This window comes from Phacochoerus africanus, chromosome 13 (assembly GCF_016906955.1).
Source record: "Phacochoerus africanus isolate WHEZ1 chromosome 13, ROS_Pafr_v1, whole genome shotgun sequence".
NCBI classification, from domain to species: Eukaryota; Metazoa; Chordata; class Mammalia; order Artiodactyla; family Suidae; genus Phacochoerus; species Phacochoerus africanus.
The window spans coordinates 47,688,895-47,709,040 of record NC_062556.1 but is presented as its reverse complement, the minus strand read 5'-3'; the positions used below and the strand labels follow the sequence as shown (position 1 = coordinate 47,709,040).

The following is a 20,146-nucleotide window of genomic DNA, read 5'->3' as shown; positions in this document are numbered from 1 at the left end:
GATAAACTCTGTTCAGCTTTTGTATATCCTTTCAGGCTTTTCAATGCATACATAAAGTAAATATTTTAAAAATATAGTAAGAATTACATTTAGGAGTTCTCATTGTGGCGCAGTGGTTAACAAATCCGACTAGAAACGATTTAATCCGATATGATTTAACCATTTATTGTTAAGTCATATTGTATTAACAAAATTCACACTATATTTATAGACATATGACATTCATAACATTCACCATTACCTATAATAACTGGTTACAAAAACAATATGGTACCGTAATGAATGTAAAGTGTGGGCCTACATCTGACTGCCTGAATCCACCACCCAGCTCTGGCATTATTAGCTATGTGACTCTGGCAAGTTATATCATGTCTCTGTGCCTCATTTTCCCAATTGCAAAAAGAATTTTAAAAATAAGGTTTAAAAATGAGGAGGGAAAAGGAGGAGGGTAGAAAGATTATCGTTTTACTGTTTTCCTATAGTTTTCAGATTCCAATAGAGTAGGAAGTCAGCAAACTACAGCCCACAGGCCAAATCTGATCCGCTGCCTCCTTTATTTCTGTATTGTCTATGGCTGTTTTCACACTAAATGGCAAAGCTGTGTAGCTGTAACAGAGACTGTAAGGCCCGCAAAGTTGAAAATATTTATTAGCTGATCTTTGGAATAAAAGAAACAAATGATGCCTACTGAAAACCCATAATTAAGGAACTACTTCTAACAACAAAAGTATGTATGCCTTAAAAAAACAATCTTTGTGAAGATGCTTTTAAATCAAATTCTTAAATAACATTTTTACTATAAATTCTGAACCATTAATTCACCCATATAAGTTCAACTGATTAAAAACACAAAGGCTCAGGAGTTCCCATCGTGGCTCGGTGGTTTACAAATCTGACTAGGAACATGAGGTGGCAGGTTCGATCCCTGGCCTTGCTAAGTGGGTTAAGGATCCAGCATTGCCGTGAGCTTTGGGTAGTTTGCAGATGTAGCTCAGATCCCACGTTGCTGTGGCTCTGGCGTAGGCCAGTGGCTACAGCTCCAATTAGACCCTAGCCTGGGAACCTCCATATGCTGCGGGAGTGGCCCTAGAAAAGGCAAAAAGACAAAAAAATTTTTTAAATAAAAAAAAAAAATAAAAACACAAAGGCTCAATATAGTAGGGTCTTATGCCGAAATGTTTATATGGTCCTACAGTTTAGTTTGTTATTGTTGTTTAAGATCAATGTTTCCTGCCAAATAGCACCCAGGAGGATAAGGGTTCGATCAGTGGGTTAAGGATCTGGCGTTGCTGTGAGCTGTGGTATAGGTTGTATATATTCCCAGGCCAGCAGTTGTAGCTCCGGGAATTTCCATCGGCGTAAAAACCAAAAAAAATAAAAATAAAAATAAAAATAAAAAAGATCGGAGTTCCCGTTGTGGCATAGCGGAAACGAATCTGGCTAGGAACCATGAGGTTGCGGGTTAGATCCCTGGCAAGTGGGTTAAGGATCCCGAGCTGCCGTGAGCTGTGGTGTAGGTCACAGACGAGGCTCGGATCTGGCATTGCTGTGGCTCTGGTGTAGGCTGGTGGCTACAGCTCAGATTAGACCCCTAGCCTGGGAACCTCCATAAGCCACAGGTGCGGCCCTAAAAAGTACAAAAGACAGGGAGTTCCCGTCGTGGCGCAGTGGTTAACGAATCCGACTAGGAACCATGAGGTTGCGGGTTCGGTCCCTGCCCTTGCTCAGTGGGTTAACGATCCGGCGTTGCCGTGAGCTGTGGTGTAGGTTGCAGACGCGGCTCGGATCCCGCGTTGCTGTGGCTCTGGCGTAGGCCGGCGGCTACAGCTCCGATTGGACCCCTAGCCTGGAAACCTCCATATGCCACACGGGAGTGGCCCTAGAAATAGCAAAAAGACAAAAAAAAAAGTACGAAAGACAAAATCAATAAATAAATAATAAAAAAGATCAATGTTCCCTGGTGACAAAGGAAACTGTGATTTGATAACTTCTCCAGATTTCCCGTTTAGGAAAACAACCCTAAAATGATACAGGAAATGCATCAATTTCTTAAAATGATAGAGGAAAAGAGGAAAAGTAATTATGGCAGACCATAGTGAAAAAATACAGTTAAGAGACAATAAAAGTATCAGAGAAATAAACTTATAGCCTCTCCACCTATGATTCATTAGCTGGTAAGGACTACGACAAAGTACATTTAAATACTGCAGCGGACTTTATTTAAAGAATAATGAGGTATCCATGACAGTTCTTTTGCTGTTAGTGTGCTGAAACCATTCACAACTACATAACCAGTTTCTAAATTAGAACTTAGAAAACTGAAACACTTTATATCTTCTAAAACATTCAGCAGGTATCTTTTGAGAGTGACTTTATTATGTCACTTATGAGCGGAAACAGGGATCCATCAAATTGCAAGGGATATCAAAAAGAGGTGGATACCACTATATTCTCTACTTACTTAAGTAAGTGTAAGTACTTACTCATTTTTCTCACATCTTCCCAAACATTTACTTCATTTTTTACAATGCTGAGCTCATCTTATTATTTCTAAGTTTAAAAAGAAAAATCAGAAGGATATTGACTCAAAGCTGTTTTAAAATGACCTTAAAAGTTCTGGCTCCATAATACATATATCTACATGACATCATTCTAGAAGAAAGGCCTGGAATATGGAGATTTGAATTTAGATACAGAGATCCAAGAATAGCTATTTAGAATCCCCAATGCATCCAAAATCTGCCAATTAAACTGTATTTAAGCTTAATGATTCCCACCCAAGTCAAGTTTATTCTGAAAATAATGTAAACCATGTCGTTAGTTACAACTATCTCCTTAAGACAAAGATTTGTTTATATTTTGTATAGAAAACATTTACATTTTTTATATACTGAAAACCTGAATATTCTTTATTCATATGTCAGACACATTCTAAGCCAGGTTTAAGATGATCCTAGTACTTAACATTTCTAAAGTATATACATCAAAATGTGATTAAATGTCACATTGAAACCGCTGAGGCAAACTAACCACATTTCATAAAAAGAGAAAACTAACCCGAGTTGAAAAGACTGACTCAAGGCTTCACTGTCAACCTATAGGTCAAAATCTAAATATACCTCTTGAATAAAACAGATTTTTTAGGTGTCCCCATTGCCTAGATTTCCTCATTTTATGCAAGAAGGGAGTCATTTGTCCTTAAAGAAGAGCATGGTTTTAATTCAACATTGAAAGAGAAGTCTGTACTCACCAGAAACTACATCTTACTTAACAATTACCTTTTCTGTAATAGGGAAGAGAAGCAACACTGCACACACTGGTCTTGGTACCATGCTAAGGAGTTCAGGATCCATTCCATATACATCAACAAATTGCCAGTTAGGATGCAGACCTAGTTGTTTGAGAAACTGGTAAAAGGGGGGAAAAATCAGTACAGTATACTGTTAACAAAGAAATAATCGATGTGTATGTACTATGTACCTGATACATAAAAGGGAATGGAAGGTACAAATATTACTGAGGTTCCCTTAGACAGAAGTAAAGCAGGTTTTCCATAAATAGCAATTTTATTTAGACCAGTTAACATTTAAAATTAACAAACCCAGGAGTTCCTGTCATGGCACAGGAAAATGAATCCGACTAGGAACCATGAGATTGTGGGTTTGATCCCTGGCCTCGCTCAGTGGGTTAAGGATACGGCATTGTTGTGAGCTCTGATGTAGGTCAGACATGGCTCAGATTCCACATTGCTGTGGCTGTGGCATAGTCCGGCAGCAACAACTCCAATTAGACCCCTAGCCTGGGAACCTTCATATGCCACAGGTGTGGCCCTAAAAAAGACAAAAATAAAATAGTAAAATTTACAAACCTTTTTCTTCAAAATCTATTTCTTTTAGATTGAATATAATAAGCCAGGACTTCACCAAACATACACAAGGTGGTTTGGTTGATATGTTAAATTCATTTCCAACATTTCACTTCTAAGCAAATACATCTAAGTTCCAGTATGTAAAGAATTATTTTAGGAGTTCCCGTATTGGCTCAGTGGTTAACGAATCCGATTAGGAACCATGACGTTGCGGATTCGATTCTGGCCTTGCTCAGTGGGTTAAAGATCCGGCATTGCCGTGAGCTGTGGTGTAGGTTGCAGATGTGGCTCGGACCCCGTGTTGCTGTGGCTCTGGTGTAGGCCAGCAGCCTCGGCTCCGATTGGACCCCTAGCCTGGTAACCTCCATATGCCACAGGAGCAGCCCTAGAAAAGACTGAAAAAAAAAAAAAAAGAATTATTTTAGTAGTAAATCAACATTAGGTTTATCTTAATTATCAAAAATGATGCCTGACAGAGAACAGACTTGTGGTTGTCAAGGGGGGAGGGGAGCAGGGGAGGGATGGAGTGGGAGTCAGGGTTAGCAGATGCAAACTATTACATTTAGAATGGATAACATAAAGGTCCTGCCGTATAGCACTGGGAACTATATTTAATGTCCTGTGATTAAACCACAATGAAAAAGAATATAAATAAAAAGAATGTGTGTGTATAGATATATAATATATATCTGCATGTATGACTGAATCACTTTGCTATACATCAGAAATTAACACAATACTGTAAACCCACTATACTGCAAATAAAAAGATCTCTTAAAAATGACGCCTGATAGTTTAAAGATGGATAGTAGACAGTTATATTGATGAGCAAAAAAAGGCCAAAAGAGTCCACGTGACTTGTGTGAACACCAGAAAATGCCTGATATAAAAAGTAACCTACTGGCTTCCTGACTTCCAATACACAATGAAACCTACTCGATTTCATTGTCTTTTATATTTAGCAAAACAACTGTAACAAAAGAATAGTGGTTTTTTGAAACTCTTAAGAACTCAAAGGAAAACAAAATATCAGTGGTTTTTTGAAACTCATGAACTCAAACGAAAATAATCTATTGCAGATAGCAAAAGAAAAAAGAACTATGAAAATGTCAATTTCATAGTAAACTTAATAAATGACTTTAATGAATAAAGCTGATGATTTTAAAAAGGACACCATTAAAACTAAATTTTACCTGTTAGAAAAAAAGGAGCAGAGGAAATAAAAAGTCATATTACAAATGCATCATTAACCATAAAACTCCTAGAAGAGAAAAAATATTCTCTGACATCAACCATACAAATGTTTTCTTCTGTTAGTCTCCTAAGGCAATAGAAATAAAAACAAAAATAAATGAATGGGACCTAATCGAACTTACAAGCTTTTGCACAATAAAGGAAACCATAAAAAAAAATAACAAAAAGACAGCTTATGAAATTGGGAGAAAATAGTTGAAAATGATGCAACCAACAAGGGCTTATCTCCAAAATATACAAACAACTCAACAGCAAAAAAAAAAAAAAAAAATCAAAAATGGGCAGAAGACCTAAATAGACATTTCTCCTAAGAAGACACACAGATGGCCAGTAGGCACATGAAAACATGCTCAACAGCACTAATTATTAGAGAAATGCAAATTAAAACTACAATGAGTTACCACCACACACTGGTCAGAATGGCAGTTAATTAATAAGTCTACAGTAACAAATGCTAGAAAGGGTGTAGAGAAAAGATAACCCTTCTTCACTGCTGGGAATGTAAAATGGTACAACCACTATGAAAAACAGTATAGAGGCTCCTCAGAAAACTAAATATAGAACTACCAGGAGTTCTTGTTGTGGTGCAGTGGAAACGAATCCGACTAGGAACCATGAGGTTGCAGGTTCAATCCCTGGGCTCGCTCAGTGGGTTAAGGATCCGGCGTTGCAGTGAGCTGTGGTGTAGGTCACAGACGTGGCTCAGATCTGGCGTTGCAGTGGCATAGGCTCGCAGCTGTAGCTCTGATTAGACGCCTAGCCTGGGAACCTCCATGTGCCACAGGGTATGGCCCTAAAAAAAAAAAAAAAAGACAAAACAAAACACAGAGTTCCCACTGTGGTTCAGTGGTTAACGAATCCGACTAGGAACCATGAGGTTTCGGGTTCGGTCCCTGACCTTGCTCAGTGGGTTAAGGATCCAGCGTTGCCGTGAGCTGTGGGGTAGGTTGCAGATGCGGCTTGGATCCCAAGTTGCTGTGGCTCTGGTGTAGGCCGGCGGCTACAGCTCCGATTCAACCCCTAACCTGGGAACCTTCATATGCCACGGGAGCGGCCCAAGAAATGGTAAAAAAACAGAAAAAAAAAAAAAACAAAAAAAAGAACTACCATATGATCCAGCAATTCCACCCCTGGGCATATATCTGGACAAAACTACAATTCAAAGATATGTGCACCCCATGTTCACTGCAGCACCATTCACAATAGCCAAGACATGGAAACAACTTAAATGTCCTTCAACAGATGAATGGGTTATGACAATGTGGTATGTATATACAATGGAATACCACTCAGCCATCAAGGAGAATGAAATCATGTCATTTGAAGCAACATGGATGCAACTAGAGATTCTCATACTAAGTGAAGCAAGTCAGAACGAGAAAGACAAATGCCATATGACATCACTTATATGTCGAATCTAAAACATGGCACAAATGAATCTACCTACAAAACAGAAACAGACTCAGACATAGAGAACAAACTTGTGGTTGCCAACAGGGAGGGAGGAGGGAGTAAAATGGACTGGGAGCTTGGGGTGAGCAGATGCAATTACATTTAGAATGGATAAGCAATAGGTCCTACTGTTCAGCACACGTAACTATATCCAGTCTCATGGGATAGACCACGATGGAATATACTATACAAAGAGAAATGTACATATATGTATGACTATGTCACTCTGCTGTACAGCAGAAATAGGCACAACGTTGTAAATCAACTGTACTTTAATTTTTTTAAAAAGGTGAAAAAAATGCATCACTCTGCCTTACCTCAAGAACACATTGCAGTATCTACTGGTCTAAACATTATCTGAGATTCAAAAACAAAGAGATGCCTTGGGCATTTCTTCCTGAAGAACAATCACATGCACTTAGATCAGCAAATGAGCTCTTGCAAAACCCATAGAAACCATGCTGTATTACATAAACAGTGTTATTCATCTCCCAGTCAGTTGTGTAAAACAAGACCTTCCTGATTAAAGGGCTACTTTCCACTTCTCTCCATTTCTTTACCTGTGGAAGAAACTCTACTTAATAATAACATGGCTGGTCAAAAACAAGGTCCTAGATATATTTAATAAGAAATATAACTGAATTTTAAAACTTTTCTTGGCAGAATGTGCTCAACATCTATTAGGTTCATCGAGTCACATGCTCTCTAACAGTCCAGGGCCACAGAAATCAATGGACTCCTCTACCTAATACCTTTTCTTCAGCTGATTCCTATTCATGATTCCAGACTTTAATAAAGTCCAACGAAGTATTACAAACTACTTCCTTCGCCCTTTTCCACTTTCTCTGAAATTCTTAGTCTGTGCCCTCCTCAATATTTAATTCTACCTAGAAACCAAGAGGCCTAAAACTGACTGCAAACCCAAGGAAAGGAACTGTGTCTTATTAATCTTTTTAACCCCATTGCCTAGCAGTGTGGCTAACCAAACCAGAGACCATTCAAGTTATATTTGTTGAACTTGCAACAAATTTGCTGCATTTGTTAAAGACGGTGTTTCTTCTATTGTAATAGATGATCTGGCCATCTGTATGTCTACAAGTCTCTGCTATGTTTATTCAATAGATATCTGTTCTTATTTGTGCGAAGTTAAAGAGGCAGTAAAGATTCATTTGGCTTCTAATCTAAAATGGGGCATTTATTTTATCAATTCCAAATATTTCCTACACAGAACTGAAAGCCCTAAAAGGCATACTATCAGGCCAAAGTACGATAAACCCTGATAAAAGGATTTAAATTTACTTCATTTTATAAGCTTCCAAAAGCCATACTGCTATGATGTTATAAAACAAGATGTACACATAACAGAGTAATTTTCACATCTGCGCTGCAAACTGAAAATAACAGTTCAACGTTTTAGTGAAAAAACAGTCTGGACAAAATTGGTAAATTATCTTGAAGCTGTAAACTTATTCCACGTCAACCAAAGCTAAAGAGTATAAAAATTAGCAAGCTCCAAAGGCAGCAACTATTAGCGGTGATTAGCATCAAACCAAGGACACAATCAATGATTAAATAACAGATTAAGTAAAATATAAAAATGATTAAAATTTAACTGAAATCATACTTTTCCCTGACTTTTTACTCACATTGCCAATCAACTAAGATTGGTAAAAAGAAGTTCAATTCAATTAATATCTATTAAGTACAGCAACGCAACCTGATGCAGCCTCTGACGCCTGATCAGTAAGAGTCAGATGCACAAAGGAAGTGATCATATGAATAGAAAGAATAAGAAAGCAGCTATTAGTAGTAACTACATCTGGGAAGTGGAGAAAAGGTGAAGAAAAGGGTCTTCAACTTTGATCTCTCACTTTTTTTTAAAATTACGAAGCTATCTTACTTTTATAAATTAAAAGCAAAGGAAACTACCTGTATGCGTGATGATCATAATAAAATAGAAAGATTAAAAAGAAATTCTCTAAAACATTAACAGCAGTTGGCTTGGATCATGGGAACTCAACTTTTTACTTTCCAGTATTTTAAAAAAAGTGTTATTTTTGGACTGTTATGGTTCAGTGGTAACAAACCCAACCAGCATCCATCAGGATGTGGGTTCGATCCCTGGCCTTCCTCAGTGGCTTAAGGATACGGCATTGCCACAAGCTGCAGTATAGGTCACAGGCATGGCTTGGATCCTGTGTTGCTGTGGCTGTGGTGTAGGCTGGCAGGTGCAGCTCCAATTCGACCCCTAACCTGGGAACTTCCATATGCTGCAAGTGTGGCCCTAAAAAAGCAAAAAAAAAAAAAAAAAGAAAGAAAGGTGTTATTTTTATAATAGTTAGATGTAGTTGCTGAGATACAAATCTACAGAATTGATATTCACATATTTTGTTTAAATTTACAAAACAGGGAGAAAACAAAACAACAATTTCAAAATTATTCCAAAAAAACTCTCCAGACTACTCACAAAGTATTCTATACACTATACGGATTTGCAAAGCCATCTCTACACAATGATGAGCATCCTATTTGCATCAAGCATGATGAAGGGATTCATAATCTCTAATATCAGTCTTCTGGCCTTTTTTTTAAGCATTTATTTTTTTATTATTTTATGATTTTTATTTTTTCCATTATAGTTGATAGTCTTCTGGCTTTTTTTGAACACTGGGTCATAAAATAATAAAAAAAAACTTCTAACTTAACTCACTGAATTTTCATAATGCCACTAAAGTCTGGCCTGCTGAGAAAAATAATTAGTAAATTAGAACATATGCCCATTAAAGATCCCCGCTTAACTAATCCTTTTTATTCAATGGTCCAAAGATAAAATTTCCACCAAATACAAAATATTTTAAGTTATTTGAAAAAAAAAAAGATGGAGTTCCCATCGTGGTGCAGTGGAAACAAATCCGACTAGGAACCATGAAGTTGCAGGTTCAATCCCCGGCCTCACTCAGTGGCGTTAAGGATCCAGCGTTGCCGCGAGCTGTGGTGTAGGTTGCAGACGCAGCTCAGGCTCTGCATTGTTGTGGCTGTGGTGCAGGCTGGCAGGTGTAGTTCTGATTTGCCCCTGGCCTGGGAACTTCCACATGCTGGGGGTGTGGCCCTAAAAAGCAAAAAAAAATTATTCGTAAATGCTTTTAAAGAGTATCATGTATCAGAAACTATGCTAGGAGCTTTAACACACTTCACCTTTACTGCAGCTGGCAAGGGAGGTTTTATCACATCCTCTCACCAGTGAGGAAACTGAGCGTGGAAGGTTCTGTGACTTTTCAAGGTCAGGTCGCTAGAGCCCACATGCAAAGCTCAGGCTGCTCTGGGACCTGTTTACTTGCCTCCCGCTGCTTGAGGTATCGTTTTGTACCTTGCTCACTAACTTGAGCCACAGAGTTCTCAAAATATCAGCGACCATCTCTTTCCATCGGGTTTCTGCACACAAACTGGACTTCTATCTCAAAAACGGTTAGCCTCTCTCTCTTGTTTTTAATGAATTCCTCCTCATTCTTTAGGTGACAGTCGGTTAACAAAAAAAATCTAACATCTGATTAATTTTAAAAATGGAAAAATAAAATCTACCTTCCTTTCAAATTTGTTCTAAAGCCACTTGCTCTGGTCTTTAATAGCCTCCTCAGGACAGCAAGTCTCTGCCTTGTTACTACTTTACTAATGATTTGGGTTATTACAGCAATCATAATTACCTAGTAATTGTCTGATATTATACTAGTAGTAATAACTGCTAGATGCAGAACTAGGAGAATAACTGACAGTTAAATGAGAAAACAATGGCTCCTAAAGTAGGGAAACTAGTAAAATGAATTTTATTTATTTACTTTCTTTTTAGGGCCGAACCCAAGGCATATGGAGGTTCCCAGGCTAGGGGTCAAATCGGAGCTGCAGCTCCCGGCCTACACCACAGTCACAGCAATGCTGGATCCGAGCCAGTCTGTGAGCTACACCACAGCTCATGGCAACACCGGATCCTTAACCCACCAAGCCTGGTGCTGGGGAATCAAACCCACATCTTCACTGACACAATGCTGGGTTCTTAACCCAGTGAACCGCAATGGGAACTCTCCAAAATCAATTTTAATAGATATTTAGCAAACAAACAAAAATGAAAGTATGTAAGTATAGAATGGCAAAATACTGAAAACACTTGACGTAGCTACCAAGAAAAAGAGTTTACTTAACAATATGGACTGACTACACAATTGTCAACATGAGTGATGCCATGCCGATCTGCTTTAAAAGCTGTGTTACTCAGGATAATGTAGTAATGCACTATTTCAACATAGATTATTCAGAGTGGAATATGATATCAGCTCTGGGAGGCCTATTTTATGAAGGATGATGGCAAACAGAAGCTGGCTCAAAGAAAGGTGACCAGGAGTAATAAGGTTTTGGAAGACATCACCGCTGGAGAATCTGGGCAAGTTCCGAGAAGACTTAAATTGTTGTAATCCTTTTCCATAGATATTTTTAGTGATATCATGAAAGAGCAATTAGATTTACTCTGTGTGGTTTCAATGGGAAGATACAGACAACTGAAGGAAGTTCCAGAAAAGCAGATTTTGTTTCCATAAAAAGAAATATAAATATAATTACTCTATATTATTACATATTTTTCTAATTATAATTAAAAAATCCTAAACCACTTTATGAAATAGAAGACTTCTCACTGAAATATTCAAGCAAAAGATTCATGACCACATTAAAGATAATTTTAAGAAAGATTTTCTGGAGCATGATGCAGCTATATAAAATTTATTCAGGAGTTCTCTGGTGGCGCACTAGGTTAAGGGTCCAGCATTTTCACTAAGGTGGCGTGGGTTCACTGCATGGCCTGGGAACTTCTGTGTGCCACAGGTGCAGCCAAAAAAAAAAAAAAAATTCCTTCTTCTACTCAATAACTATTTGTTGGGAGCCCCCATGAAGCAGGCACCATTCTCAGTACTTCAGACATGTCCTAGCTCTCAGAGAGCTTACATTCTAGTGGTAGGAAACACCCAATAAACAAGTCAACACATAAACAAGATAATTTCACAAGATGGTTCAGTATTATAGAGAAAATAAGACAAGACATGATGTCAGTGTGGATTCAGGATGGGTGATTGGGGGAGGAAGGGACAGCAGTTTCGTAATCATGGAAAGACTCACTGAGGAGGTAACTTTAAGTTAAGCATGAGTGACAAGAAAAAACCAGCCATGAAACAACCCAGATCAGAATGACTCAAGCAAAGGATGGGCTGGTGCAAAGATTGCAGCCCAGCATATGTGCAAGAGAGATACACAGTACCTCCCCATTAGGCCACAGTAAGCCGCCTGAATTGTATGTTAAGAACAAGCAGCGGACCATCATTTTGTGTTTGAAGAGTTTTAAGCAAGAAACCCAAGATGTGCTTTGCATTTTTATAAAACTGCCTTGGACGTATTTTGAGAATAGATTTTAGGGAGGTAAAGAAAGAAGCAGAAAAACTAGTTAGAAATCTATTGCAGCTGCCCAAACTAAGGATGATGGTGGCGTGGGATGCAGAGGTAGAAATGAAGAGAGAGGCCAGATTTGGGACAGATTCTGAAAGAAGGGTCTACCAGAGTCGCAGATCTACTGGATCTGAGAGATTAGGGAAAGAGAGGAACATCAAAAACAGCTAACTTCACACAGTTAGTGCTTTGTTCTACATACTGTTCTGCCTATTTTACATGTAATAATTTATTTAATCCTTATGATAATTTTACAAGATTAGGAGAGGTTATGAGAAACTAAGAAATGGAGGTACAATGAGGTTAGGTACCTGCCCAAGGTTTCAGAGCAGAGATTCAAACCCAAGAAATGAAATCAGTATAAGGATGGCCTCTCCAAATCAGCATATTTTTGAAGAGGAATCAATGACGCCAACTTGGGCACTGGATACATGGTGGTACCCTTAAAAGACTGGGGAAGTGGATTTGGAGGAGATGAGAGGATGTAAATCCAGATTTCTTTTTCAGCCAAGTTAAATTTGAGGTATCTAAAAAACAGCCAAAAGGAGATATCAAAGAGGTAGCTGAATATATGAGTTTCCAATTTCGTAGAGAAGTCAGGACTTGAAGAAACACAGAATCATATATGCGACAACTGACAGTGTTAATGCTATACAACAGAAAACATCAGTAGGGAGAGAACATACATAGAAAAGATTAGCAGTCTAGGGCAAAACTCTGAGGAATTCCTTAAAAATTGGAAGAAATTGGCAAAACTCCAGTCAGAGAGATAGGAGGAAAATCAGAACCATCGCAGAAGCCCAGAAATGATAATGTTTTCAGAGGGATGGAGTGGACTACTCTACCAAATGCTGCCAAGAGGTCAAGAAATATGGGACAGAAAAGTGAATGCTGGATCTGCCAAAGTGGTGATTAAACTTGACAAAAGTAGTTATTATGAAATGGTAAGGACAGAAGCAAACTAGATAGGACTGAATACAGAAAAAAAAAAAAAAAAAAAACCTGCAGATAAGAAAGCAACAAGAGGAGTTCCTATTGAAGTGCAGTGGAAACCAATCCAACTAAGATCCATGAGGATGTGGGTTTGATTCCTGGCCTCGATCACTTGGTTAGGGATCGGGCATTGCTGTGAGCTGTAGTGTAGGTTGCAGACGCAGATTGGATCCCATGTTGCTGTGGCTGTGGTGTAGACCAGCTGCTATAGCTTCGATTCAACCCCTAGCCTGGGAACCTCCATATGTCGCAGGTATAGCCTTAAAAAGCAAAAAAACAAAAAACAAAACAAAACAAAAAAACAGGAAGAAAAGAAGGGAGGGAGGAAGGGAGGATGAATGGAAGGAAGGAAGAAAGGGAGGGAGGGAGGGAGAGAGGAGCAAGAGCATCTACGGACAATTCTTTGTGGAAAGTTGACAAAGCAGGGAAACAGAGAGGAGATAGGAACCAGAGGAGAGGACAGGCTGAGGTGGGTGTTTTTCCCAAGCTGAGAAACACAAACTGACAGATGTTTCTCTATAGCAAGAGTCCAGCGGATGACTTCTAATTCTTTTCCCAACACTTGAGCAGCTAAGCTAAATTCAACAGTTATGGTAAAGTAAATTTCTTTTCCTTTGGACATTATACGTTATGCCAGAAAATATTGTGCCTCTTCAATAAAATCTAATTAGGAATATTCTTAGGGAATTTCCATATCAAAAACCAGTGGTCCTACAACACTACAATATTTAAAATTATATAATGTGGCTGTGCAATACTCATATCACAAACCATTATCAAGATGAAAATCTAGTATGGTCATATAAAGAAATGCTATGATTGCTCATATCGAAAAATGCTCTTTTGAAAAAAAGGTTATAGGGAGTTCCCGTTGTGGCTCAGTGGTAACGAAGCTGACTAGTATCCATGACAATGCAGGTTCAGTCCCTGGCCTCACTCAGGGGATAAAGGATCTGGCATTGCTGCAAGCTGTGGTGTAGGTCACAGGCGTGACTCAGTTCTGGCAATGCTGTGGCTGTGGCCTAGGCCAGCACAGGCAGCTCTGATTCGACCCCTAGTCTGGGACCCTCCATATGCCACAGGTACAGCACTAAAAAAAAAGTTATAATTCCTAATATTTAATTATCTGTAACTTTCCATCAGCTTCAAGCTCCTATTACCCCCCTTATACACATTTATAAGTAAATTTAAGTAGAGCTTAAATTTAAGTAGAGCTTAAATTTTTTGGATAATGTTTTTCTATCATTTAACTGATTTTATTCAAAGTCAGTCCTATGTACAGTAAGACAAAATATCCTTAGAAGGGACTGACAACATGTTAACCAACAAAAGAAATCACTATTTACCACATTCACTCAGACATATGCTTACTAGTTTTATCATCTAACCATTAATAATGATCTCCATATACTAGACATGTGTTAGTCATTCTTATACAAACTAGGCATCATTAGAACATTAAACAGTGTTTGCTCATACTGAGTACAGTAATAACACATGTAATTACCAAATGGTAACAGAAATCAAGATAAGTTAAAGGCCTACGATTCCATTAAATTGAGGAAATAAGAAAAGGTAGAGGGAGTTCCCAGCACGGCTCAGTGGTAACAAACCTGACTTGTATCCATGAGGATGTGGGCTCAATCCCTGGCCTCGCTCAGTGGGTTAAGGATCTGGCGTTGCCCTGTGGTGTGGGTCACAGACACGGGTTGGATCCCACATTGCTGCGGCTGTGGTATAGGCTGGCAGCCAAAGCTCCGATTAGACCCTAGCCTGGGAACTTCACATGCCGCACGTGCAGCCCTAAAAAGACAAAAAAAGAGAAGGTAGAGATTCAGACTGTTGTTAAGATTAATCTGTAGCTGAATTTATTAATTTTCCAAATTCTAAGTGAGTTAATTAAATTTCTCTTCTCAGTTCTGTCACCAACAAAAAGAAAATAAAGAAGCAAGTGTAGGGAGTTCCCTTTGTGGGTCAGCAGTTAACAAACCGGAATCCATGAGGACACAGGTTTGATCCCTGGCCTTGATCAGCCCGTTAAGGATCCGGCATTGCCGTGAGCTGTGCTGTAGGTCACAGAGGAGGCTCAGACCCGGTGTTGCTGTGGCTGTAGTGTAGGCCGGCAGCTGTAGTCCTGATTACACCCCTAGCCTGGGAACTTCCATATGCTGCAGGTGTGGCCCTAAAAAGCAAAAAAAAAAGGAATTATGTGTAAAAACTTTGGTTAAACTAATCTCTTCTTAGATAAATGTCCTTTTAGTAAAGCACATTACTTCTTTAATAAATAAATTAAAAAAAAAAAACTTAGCCACACCAAAGCTTGCCGGAAATAGAGCACAATCGTATACTAATAATATCTTTTCTGTTTCTGACACCTCAGAATGGCCTCCTGTCACCGTTCAATTTAGTAGGTTTTCCCTGATGGTCTTCATCATTGCACCATTAATTTTCTCCACTACACTTAAAGCAAATGCTAACTATGTGTTCACTTACATGTTTATTGCCTACTTTCCCACTGGATTGAAAAGCGGAAAAACCTAAATTTTTTCATCACCAAATATAACCAGCTTCTACTCAGATATGTGGTACTCCAAAAGGTGCCCCCCAAATATTATTTAGTTCATACGAATAAGTGAACGCGTTTTATAGTCTAGCAACATTTCTTAGGAACAAAGTCCAAGAGCAGCTGAATCACAGAATGTAAGTTTCCAATTATATAAGCTTACACCTTATTAAAATAAATAACAGGAGTTCCCGTCGTGGCGCAGTGGTTAACGAATCCGAATAGGAACCATGAGGTTGCGGGTTCGGTCCCTGCCCTTGCTCAGTGGGTTAACGATCCGGCGTTGCCACGAGCTGTGGTGTAGGTTGCAGACGCGGCTCGGATCCCGCGTTGCTGTGGCTCTGGCATAGGCCGGTGGCTACAGCTCCAATTCAACCCCTAGCCTGGGAACCTCCACATGCCGCGGGAGCGGCCCAAGAAATAGCAACAACAACAACAACAACAACAACAACAAAAAAGACAAAAGACAAATAAATAAATAACAGTATGATCTAAAAAACAGTTGTGTTTTTTAGCCTGTTGATACAGTAAATTACACGGACTGACCTTTGAACAATGCACCAGCTTTGCAATACCAGGATAAACTGCTCTTAGTCATGATGTACTATCCTTTTTAGATATTGCTGCATTCTCTTTGCAAGTATTTTGTTGAGGATTTTTACATCTATGTTCAAAAGGGATATTAGTCTGCAGTCTTTCTTATTATGGCTTGTCTGGCAATGCTGGCCATAATATGACTTAGGATGCGCTCTCTTCTTCTATGTTTATGGTTGACATCACTTTTTCTTTAAATGACCATCTCAAGAGATGTAGAAAAGTCACTGAAGAAAATTCAACACTGATTTGTGATTAAAAATTCTCAGCAAACTTGGAAAAGAAGGGAACGTCTTTAACCTGATTTAAAAAAAAATCTACCAAAACTCTACAACTAACATATCTAATGATGAAAGATCATATGCTTTCCTTCTAAGTTCTGGAACAAGACAAGGATGTCCTCTTTCTATCCCGCTCAATTCTGTATTAAGGTCCCAGTGCAATAAGAACATACAGGCTGAAAGGGGAGAAGTAAAATAGTCTATTCACAGAGAACATGATTGTCTACATAAAAAATCCCAAAGCATCTACCAAAAAAAGCCACTAGAATAAGCGAATTTAGCTCAGCAACAGGATACAAAGTTAACGTGTAAAAATAAGTTATACTTCTATATATAGAAATGGACAGCTAGAAATTGAAATTTTAAAACATTGTCATTTACACTAGCACCAAAAATCACTATACTTAGGTATAAACAAGCCAAAAAATGTACAAGATCAACATTTTAAACACGACCAGCATTGAAAGAAATCAAAGGCCCAAGTAAATGATGAGATGTACTACCTTTATGGATTGCAAGAATCAATACTTTTAAAATGTTAATTTTCCCCAAAATATATCTATAGACCCAGGTCAACACTCACCATCAATATTACAGCAGAATCTCTGGTATAAGCTGACAAGCTGATTTTAAAATTTATATGAGGAGTTCCCAACATGGCACAGCGGAAACGAATCCGACTAGGAACCATGAAGTTGCAGGTTCGATCCCTGGCCTCGCTCAGTGGATTAAGGATCTGGTGTTGCCGTGAGCTGTGGTGTAGGTCGCATAAGCAGCTCAGATGGTGGTTGCTATGGCTGTGGCATAGGCTGGCAGCTACAGCTCTGATTAGACCCCTAGCCTGGGAACCTCCATATGCCACAGGTGTGGCCCTACAAAAAGACCAAAAAAATAGATAAAATTTATATGAAAAAGCAAAAAACTAAAATAGCCTAAACATCTTTGAAAGGGAATGATGTTTGAGGATTATTACTATTTAAAATCAAGACTTGGAGTTCCCGTCGTGGCTCAGTGATTAACGAATCCGAATAGGAACCATGAGGTTTCGGGTTCAATCCCTGGCCTTGCTCAGTGGGTTAAGGATTCGGCATTGCCCTGAGCTGTGGTGTAGGTTGCAGATGCAGCTTGGATCCTGTGTTGCTGTGGCTCTGGCGCATAGGCCAGCGGCTACAGCTCTGATTAGACCCCTAGCCTGGGAACCTCCATGTGCCATGGGAGTGGCCCTAGAAAAGGCAAAAAGACCCAAAAAAAAGAAAAAAAAATCAAGACTTAGTATAAAACTACAGTAATCAAAACAGACACATAGATCAGTGGAACAGAACAGAATTCAGATGTATGGTAAATTGATTTTTCACTGAAGGTATAAAAAAATTTGAGGATTAGGTCTAAGAGAAATACGCTTCTTTCCTATGGCACTAAATCATAATTGCAAATACTGACTTCTTCGGTCTGAAGTTTTTCTTTACAAGGTGTAAAAAATGTTTTAGGAAAAACATGAACAGCAAACATCAAAGGGAGTAAAAAAAAAAGAAAGAAAATTAATGATAGGAAATGACATTTTAATAATAACATAGAAGACATATGCTAGGTTCCAAGCTTTGTACCTATCTAGATTACTAAAAAGACAAGAGGGGAATAATCATTTCAAAAGCATATAATAAACCTGAATGAAAAAAAAGGGTTTGCCGACATTAAGATAAAGCATTTCTACCTTCTTTCTTTACATATGGAATTTTCTACAAGTTTTTAAAACCAAAACCAATGAGGTACACGATGAATAATTATTCCTTTGTGATGAGAAGGAAGATGGGGGGAGGGGTAGTATATCCCATGATAAATGAAGAGAGCAGTAAAAAGTATACCAGCTGTTGAGAACGAAAAACAGGATAAAACAAATACCTCTGCACAAATAAAAAGTTTATACCTAGTAGCACTTATAGCCCTTTTAGCCGAGTGTCTGGGAGATGGTCCCTCTTCCTGCCCCATCCTGAATCTCCAATACCCAAAGGAATTTAAAGGGCTGCAGGTGACAAAGGATGACATAGGTAGGAACTGAGCTTGCCTATGGTATAAAAACTAGATTCCAATTTTAAGAGACAGGAAGAGAAAAGGGGCGTGGCGGGGAAGAGAAGTGACTTGATGGGACAAGAGAAGATGATTTCATGGTGCACATTACAAGGACTGGGTGGGCGAGTTTACAAAGCTTGGAGTCAGGTGCTGTAGGCAAATTAGTCACCTAGAAGGTAAAGGGGTGGGACAACTATGCATATGGCACTACCAGGAGGCAAAACGAGGAGGAATAGGAATAGAGGGTGAACGTCTCTCAAACCTCTGACCCCCAAATCCCAGTAAATATGATGACCGGGGAATGGGACCAGAGGAGGGGCTGAGCAGCTGGGAGCATCCCCAGGACCCAGGTGGGAGGAAGGCGGCCTTAAAAAGGCACGCCCGCTGGAGACAGAGCAAGAGGGGCCTTCACAGAGTTAAATCTCAGACTCCTGAGGAGGGCAGGGGTGTACGCAGCCAGGGAGGGCTCCCAGGTCCCGAGCGACAAGACACCTCACTCACCTGGTTGGTGACCTGAAAACGAAACAGAGAACATGATTTAGCGACAAATTGCCCGGGACTGGCTGCGGCAACCCAGTCTCCTCCGCTCCTGCCCAAGGCCTCAGGCCGAGATCTTAGCCTGCTCACCTCGGGATTGGCCTCCAGCGGCAGCCAGCGCTGACCCTCCATGGCCGCTCCGCCCGGCCCCTCTCCTGCTCTGACAGCCGTGGCCGCGGCTTCCGCCCCCGCGCGCCCTGACCTGGAACCGTCCAACCCTGCGCCTCCTGGGAGGGGGGTCGAGAGACGAAAAAAAGTTTAACAACACTCTAGCTCCTTTCTCGTTCCCTGCAGAACCACAAGTCTAGTTTTCGACTTGAAGGTAAGATAAGATCGGAGAGGAATAGAATAGGATCCAACTTCCTATTGCAGAATGGAAAAGACTCTGAATCCACTCCCCGCTCCTCTCATGCTTGGACTCTTCCGAGCTAAACAGAGCGCTCCCGTGCCACGCATGCGCCAAGCGTGGGTCTGGGACCGCGTGCTGGCCGGCGCCCTCCCTTCCCTGCAGCGACAGCCCGAGGCGCTAGAGGGCGCGCCGCTGAGTCCTAGACATCGAGGGAGGGACCAGGGCGCTGCCTATTCCCAAGCCCCAAAGCCAGAGGACCCCGGAGGCATGTTCAGAATCTCTTTTGCCCGGGTGCAGAAATGATGTGTTGGCCTTGTCTGCTGTTGCAGAGTGGAGGACATTTCTGTATACCTACACAGTTACGTTTGACAAAAAAAGTACCTGTTATGAATCAGACGCTGTTCTCAGTGTTGGGTACACAAAGCTGAGCTCAGTAGAAGTAAGACGAGGTGGACAAAAGAACGGAGAATCGCGATAAAGTGATACGAGGTTTATAGTGGTAATAGTGGTAACATGAGGTGTGGTGAAACAGCGCAGAGCAGCTAAAGGGGGAAGGGAATGTCCAGAAGGCTTCCTGGAGGAGGTGGACAGCTGGCGGGAGTCCTCGAAAGAGAAGACTTAGCCCATAGAGAGGCTCTGAAGAAGGGAAAGTGTGCCTTGCGGCGGCAGAGCCTGGAAGACTGAAGGGCAGTGCTTAGAGATGA

General features: G+C 40.0%; 1 protein-coding gene across 2 annotated transcripts in view; it reads right to left on the bottom strand.

The window, feature by feature from the left end:
- The window catches only part of UCHL3 (ubiquitin C-terminal hydrolase L3), a 57,292-nt gene extending 37,989 nt beyond the window's left edge, over nucleotides 1-19,303 (bottom strand). The window contains exons 1-3 of one of the 2 annotated variants that reach the window (XM_047756221.1): nucleotides 19,184-19,303; nucleotides 19,058-19,069; nucleotides 3,279-3,407 (exon numbers count right to left, since the gene is read on the bottom strand). In XM_047756221.1, the coding sequence (XP_047612177.1) occupies nucleotides 3,279-3,407; nucleotides 19,058-19,069; nucleotides 19,184-19,225 (183 nt within the window). In that variant the 5' untranslated portion in view covers nucleotides 19,226-19,303. The remainder of the gene's footprint in view (nucleotides 1-3,278; nucleotides 3,408-19,057; nucleotides 19,070-19,183) is intronic. The other variant, XM_047756222.1, reaches the window with a different exon arrangement.
- Between the last annotated feature and the right edge of the window lie 843 nt (nucleotides 19,304-20,146).